The sequence below is a fragment of the Bufo bufo genome, chromosome 7, assembly GCF_905171765.1.
Source record: "Bufo bufo chromosome 7, aBufBuf1.1, whole genome shotgun sequence".
Lineage (NCBI taxonomy): Eukaryota > Metazoa > Chordata > Amphibia > Anura > Bufonidae > Bufo > Bufo bufo.
The window spans coordinates 114,678,773-114,685,784 of record NC_053395.1 but is presented as its reverse complement, the minus strand read 5'-3'; the positions used below and the strand labels follow the sequence as shown (position 1 = coordinate 114,685,784).

Below are 7,012 nucleotides of genomic sequence, written 5' to 3'. Positions count from 1 at the left end.
TTTTTAAACTACTTAGGCAGAACGTAAGACATATAGTAGTGCACAGTACATATATTTTACATTATCAATCATTGCACTGCATTTGACAAAGCATACACGCTTCTATATTTCATGTTCTTACACTGTGAACACTAATAAAGTGTTACTGAAGGCCCTCATACATAAAAGTCGGCTGAACCCAGCAATATCAATGAGACCAACCATTTAATGATGACTTTTCCTCGCATATAATGTTGGGGAAGGAAGAATTGAGCGTGTTGTATTTCATCACCCAATCCTTTTGTTTTAAGGGGAGATAAGCCCTCGCCAGGGGTGTCTGGCAGCAGCTTAATTCCCCTTTCCCCAATGACAAGTTTGGCCAAGCAGTGCACATGTGTGTATAGGGGATTTGGGAGGAATGGCTGTCTGCAGTCGACAGCTATTGAAGGTGTGTGGGCACCTTCTGCACACACATATAAAACTACAGTTGAAGGGTTTCTTGCATCCAGTGTGGCTAAAAATTTCTTTTTCACTGTCTCATTCATCTTCCTTCTGCTAAATGTTTCAATAAAACAACCTGTGTGACATCTTAAAAATGCTTCGTTCCTTACTCCCAAATTTCAGTGTTTAACTAGTAGTTTTTCAAGCATATATTAATTCCTTATGTCTTCTGGCAGTGTCGGTGGACCGTCAGAAATTTCCTGTGATAGGGCAGAGTCATTTCCTTGCACAGGACCATTCTCTTCAAGATTAGCTTCCTCAGTATTAGCATCTTCACTCCTTGCAGGTTGTGGAGACCTTGGAGCTGTGTTACTTTCATTACTTTTCTGTAAGAATAAAGAAAAGCAGAACTTAACCACATTTTTCTGTACATTATCACAGTATGGAGGAGAAAAGGATATAAAGATGCATTAAGATCTTAAAGGGATATTCCGGTTATAGAAAGGTATCCCCTATCCACAGGATATTAGATCGGTGGGGTGCTTCCTCTGAGACGCCCACCAATCATGAGAATGGGGGCCCTGTGCCCCATGAAATGGACTGAGTGGCTGGTTGGAAAAGAGTGCTTCCACTCCATTCGTATGGGAGCTCCGAAGATAGCCGAGTACAGCACTCGGCTTTCTCTAGGGCTTCCATGGAAATAACTGGAGCGGTGGTGTTCTTTCCTGACCAGCCGCTCAGGCCATTTCAGGGAGGGGAGAGGGGGGGCTCCAGGGGGTACACATCCCCCCCGTTCTCATGGTCTGTTGGGGGTTCCAGCAGTAGGACCCTCACCAATCTGATAGCTATCCCCTATACTGTGGATACGGGATAACTTTCTATAACCAGAACACCCCTTAATACTGCACATGCATCGGATGTTAAAGACCAAGCAATTTTTTTTATTGCTGCATGTCAAGAGCCATAGCTTTTAATTTTTCCATCGATATAGCCACTTGAGGGCTTTTTTTTTATTATTATTATGGAACAAGCTGTATTTTCAACTTCAGGTACCATTTTCAGGTACATATAATTTAATAGTCTGCTTTTTTCAGGATAATTTGCAGTTTTTATTGTTTGCATTTTGGAGTAAATATTAGGGTTAATACCTACTTGGTCCCAGTCTTGTTTCGGGCACCACATGGAAAGCTGAGCTTTTGAGATCTGTTCACATGGGACAGTGCAGCATAGTGACTGTTGTTGCTGTGGTGCTATGGGTTGGTCGGGCCCAGTGCCAAGGGGTTTTAGCCTGACAGCAGGGGTGTTGCTAGGCTTCTGGGTCTTGCAGCTGCTGTGTTACAGTTGTAGTGGTTTCCATGTGGTGCTGTGCCACATTAGAGTAAGGGTGCTGGCACACGGTGCAGTTCTGACATGCAGTTTGGATGCAGTTTTTTATTGTAGCAAGCTGAAATTACTTAAATCATTCCCACAATGCAAACCACCAGGGTTTAAAGGGAACCTGTCATCAACTTTATGCTGACCTCACTGAGGGCAGTATATAAAATAGTGACAGAAATGCTGATTTCAGCGGTGTGTCACTCATGAGCTAAAGGTAAGTGTTTGCTAAGAACCAGCATCATAATCATTGCAGCCCAGGCCTTGAGAAGAGTCAAATCTACCTGAGCAGAGTCCTGGTTATTCATGATCTCCTGCTCTCCCAGCCCATCTGCTGATGATTGGCAGTTCTCTCCTAGAGAGAAAGGGAGAAAACTAGGTAGAAGCCTGTCAGTCATCAGCAGGAGAGCAGGAGAGCAGGAATTCATGAATAACCAGGACTCTTCTCAGGTGGCCGGGACTCTTTTCCAGGCCCCGTCTGCAATGATTGTGATGTTGGTTCTCGGCAACCAATTACTTTTAACTTTCAAATGACAGACCGCTGAAATCAACTCACCTGTCTCTACTTTATTCTGTCGTTAGTATGGGCAGCATGAAGGTGATGACAGGTCCCTTTAATGAGGCTGCTAAACTGGCTAAATTGAAAACTGCATCCTGAATGCATGTCAGAACTGCACTGTGTGCCAGCACCCTAAGGACCCACTAAAAACGGGCCACCTGGACTTGGTGACAATGAAAACGTACACAATGTGCTTCATGTACATGTTTATAAGTTATGACTAGCAGCAATAAATCAGTCCATGGGATGTGCGATCCATGTCTTTCATCTACAGTCTGGTATTCGAAGAGGACCTACCACCTCTCCTGACATATCCGTTTTAGCAACTACTTGCATTTCCCATGTAGTAAAAGTTCTGGAACATTTATTCTTATGGCTCTATGTTATGGCATTGCATTGTTATTTCTACCAGAAATTATGAATTAATTGCCAGCAGCTTGTAGTAAGGATACAGATGGGTGTTACTAGTTGGGTGTGTGTCCCTGCAGAGTCTAACACCAGCAGCACTGGTTGAACAGAGTCAGACACACCTGCTGTTGGTAACACCCCAGCAGTCCCTTTACTGCAGACTGCGGACAAGTACTAAACTTCTACCAGGAATAGTACAGGAATGGCACAACAAGAATAGATGTTCCAGAATTAGTATTACATGGGGAATGCAGGTAGTTACTAAAACTGACATTTCAGGAGAGGTGACAGATCCTCTTTGATTTCATTGTTACAATGTAATGGCAATGCAAAAGATAAAATAAAAGTTCAGCCATTGTTTTTTTTACCGCTGTTTACCGCGTGTCATTACAATTATTATGTTTTTGCTTTTAATGTAAACTATTGGGTGGGGGCTTTTTTTTTAAATAAAAATGTATTGCTGTCACTGTTTGGGTGCACTGACTAAAGCCAGGCTCCCGCTGTTACGGTCAGCATCAGAGTTAACTCCAATGCGGCTGCTTATCTCATAAGAGCTGTGATCAATAGCAACCACAGTATCTAGGCAGTTAGGCCTCATGCACACGGCCGTTGTTTGGGTCCGCATCCGAGCCCGGCTTGGATGCGGACCCATTCACTTCAATAGGGCCGCAAAAGATGCGGACAGCACTCCGTTTTGCGGACAAGAATAGGCATTTCTACAATGGGCCGCCCGTTCCATAAATTGCGGAATGCACACGGACGGCTTCCGTTTTTTGCGGATCCGCGGTTTGCGGACCGCAAAAAACGGAACGGTCGTGTGCATAAGGCCTTAGGGGGAGAGGACTCACTCTGCCACCATCAGCCATGGCAGCCTGGGGCCTAATAAAGGCTCTCAGGCCTGCCATGACTGCATGTCTATTAGACTGTGCAGCAGATACAGCCGGCTATAATGCATTGGTATTCAAGGTATACCAGTGCATTATAACAGCAATGCTCCCTAGTGAAAGTAACATAAAATAAAAAATAGTTAAAGGTTAATAAAGTTTATTTATAAAAAGATAAAACCATTTCTGCATAAAAAGTGTTTTTATTTTGGAAAAGTGGTAATAAACACATGCACACATATGATGATATCTTGTTTACTGCAACCTGTATAACATGTTATATATAACAATATACACTGCTCAAAAAAATAAAGGGAACACTTAAACAACACAATGTAACTCCAAGTCAATCACACTTCTGTGAAATCAAACTGTCCACTTAGGAAGCAACACTGAGTGACAATCAATTTCACATGCTGTTGTGCAAATGGGATAGACAACAGGTGAAAATTATAGCCAATTAGCAAGACACCCCCAATAAAGGAGTGGTTCTGCAGGTGGTGACCACAGATCACTTCTCAGTTCCTATGCTTCCTGGCTGATGTTTTGGTCACTTTTGAATGCTGGCGGTGCTTTCACTCTAGTGGTAGCATGAGACGGAGTCTACAACCCACACAAGTGGCTCAGGTAGTGCAGCTTATCCAGGATGGCACATCAATGCAAGCTGTAGAAAGAAGGTTTGCTGTGTCTGTCAGCGTAGTGTCCAGAGCATGGAGGCGCTACCAGGAGACAGGCCAGTACATCAGGAGACGTGGAGGAGGCCGTAGGAGGGCAACAACCCAGCAGCAGGACCGCTACCTCCGCCTTTGTGCAAGGAGGAACAGGAGGAGCACTGCCAGAGCCCTGCAAAATGACTTCCAGCAGGCCACAAATGTGCATGTGTCTGCTCAAACGGTCAGAAACAGACTCCATGAGGGTGATATGAGGGCTCGACGTCCACAGGTGGGGGTTGTGCTAAAAGCCCAACACCGTGCAGGACGTTTGGCATTTGCCAGAGAACACCAAGATTGGCAAATTCGCCACTGGCGCTTTGTGCTCTTCACAGATGAAAGCACTGAGAACATGTGACAGAGTCTGGAGACGCCGTGGAGAACGTTCTGCTGCCTGCAACATCCTCCAGCATGACCGGTTTGGCATTGGGTCAGTAATGGTGTGGGGTGGCATTTCTTTGGAGGGCCGCACAGCCCTCCATGTGCTCGCCAGAGGTAGCCTGACTGTCATTATGTACCGAGATGAGATCCTCAGACCCCTTGTGAGACCATATGCTGGTGCGGTTGGCCATGGGTTCCTCCTAATGCAAGACAATGCTAGACCTCATGTGGCTGGAGTGTGTCAGCAGTTCCTGCAAGACGAAGGCAGTGATGCTATGGACTGGCCCGCCCGTTCCCCAGACCTGAATCCAATTGAGCACATCTGGGACATCATGTCTCGCTCTATCCACCAACGTCACGTTGCACCACAGACTGTCCAGGAGTTGGCAGATGCTTTAGTCCAGGTCTGGGAAGAGATCCCTCAGGAGACCGTCCGCCACCTCATCAGGAGCATGCACAGGCGTTGTAGGGAGGTCATACAGGCACGTGGAGGCCACACACACTACTGAGCCTCATTTTGACTTGTTTAAAGGACATTACATCAAAGTTGGATCAGCCTGTAGTGTGTTTTTCCACTTTGATTTTGAGGGCGACTCCAAATCCAGACCTCCATGGGTTGAAAAATTTGATTTCCATTTTTTTATTTTTCTGTGATTTTGTTGTCAGCACATTCAACTATGTAAAGAACAAAGTATTTCAGAAGAATATTTAATTAATTCAGATCTAGGATGTGTTATTTTTGTGTTCCCTTTATTTTTTTGAGCAGTGTAGTTCGGTCTTAAAGTGGTTTTCCACGTGCGACTTCGTGAATAATTTACTTCGGCTCATCGGAGACCATAAATTCTAATACTGTACGGAGACTAATCTCCATACAGTATTATTCTGAAGTTTTGAAAGAAGCGACTTTGGATTAAGCATCCGAAGCTCGCTTCGCTCAACTCCAATGGTGACATTTTGGGTTTCACATAACTTTTTGATCAACTATATTAACTCTTTCTGGGAGGTAGATGGGAAAAAACAGGAATACTACCATCTACTTTTTACATTATCATGTTATTTATGCTGCAAAATGAATGCCGCAAAATGTATAACTTTACTCTGGATCAATACAGCAATATCAAATACATATATCTGTACGACAAAACTTTTTTTTCAAATGAAGAAAAGGTTTATGCATCGCTATATCCCAAGACCCATAACTTTTTTTTAATTTTTCTTTCTTCAGAGCTGCTTGAGGACTTGATTTTTGTGGGACGACAGGTAGTGTTCATTGGTGTTATTTTGGGGTACATAACACTTTTTGATCACTTTTTATTCTGTTTTTAAAGCAAAGTAATCAGATATGCTATTATGCTAAAGTAGTAATATAGTTGTTATCACCATAATTGTGCTGATCCATAAAACAACCTGTTAGTTATACTGCACAGAGAACGTAGTTAATTTAAATAAGCACCTCAAAAAAGGTAAATGTTAGAAGTACCATTTCCCCAAATGGGGTCACAAAAAATACAATTTGGACCGCAATAAACGAGACCTCATACGACTACCCTCGACAAAGAAAAAAAAACCACCACCCAGCATCTTATTTCATACTCCATCATGGCTGAAAATACTTGCAGAAATTTTTTTGTGCTACATCTGTTGCCCAATGCCCCAACAACACGTGGCACTGAATTTTTCTTTGAACTGCCCTCAACAGCCATTGTAAAAAAAAATACTCTGCGTAGCTCACTTAAGGGCTTAAAGGGATTTTCTCATCTCAGAAAATGGGGGCATATCGATGCAGGGGGGCGATGTGGAGGTGATCAGTGCTGAACTAGGCAGCACCTGTGTCCCCCGAGGTCAGGCAGGGAACTCCAGTGTTTGGAGTCCCCTGCCAGCGCTGCAATTGGCTGGAACAATGCTCCAGCGAATGGCAGCACTACAGCAGCAGAGGGAACCAGAAGAATCCCTCTGCATCCAGCCATTCTAGCTGGAGACTGCATGCAGAGTGGACCTGTGTACCTCTGTGCTGTATCTGCTGGGACTTGTGGTTCACCACCACTGCTTTTACTGGTACCTGTAAAGAAAGAAAGAAAGAAAAAACATCTGGAACATCTGCTGCAGTGATGTATTTTTTGCAGCAGCAGAAGTTCCAGATCCGTAATCCACCCCCCCCACCGGCCCAAGCCCTAATCCCTGTCCCTATCCCCTCCTCCCCTGTACGATTTTGCCTACGGCAAACAAAATGTGACTCTTTCATGTCACTTATCTGGCTTTTTTTTTTCCTGCTCTGC

General features: G+C 44.2%; 1 protein-coding gene across 1 annotated transcript in view; it reads right to left on the bottom strand.

Moving 5' to 3' along the window:
• Positions 1-415: 415 nt before the first annotated feature.
• Positions 416-7,012, bottom strand: part of MFSD6 (major facilitator superfamily domain containing 6) — a 218,455-nt gene continuing 211,858 nt past the window's right edge. Inside the window, exon 7 of the mRNA XM_040439711.1 lies at positions 416-806. Coding sequence (XP_040295645.1) covers positions 633-806 — 174 coding nt within the window. The 3' untranslated portion in view covers positions 416-632. The remainder of the gene's footprint in view (positions 807-7,012) is intronic.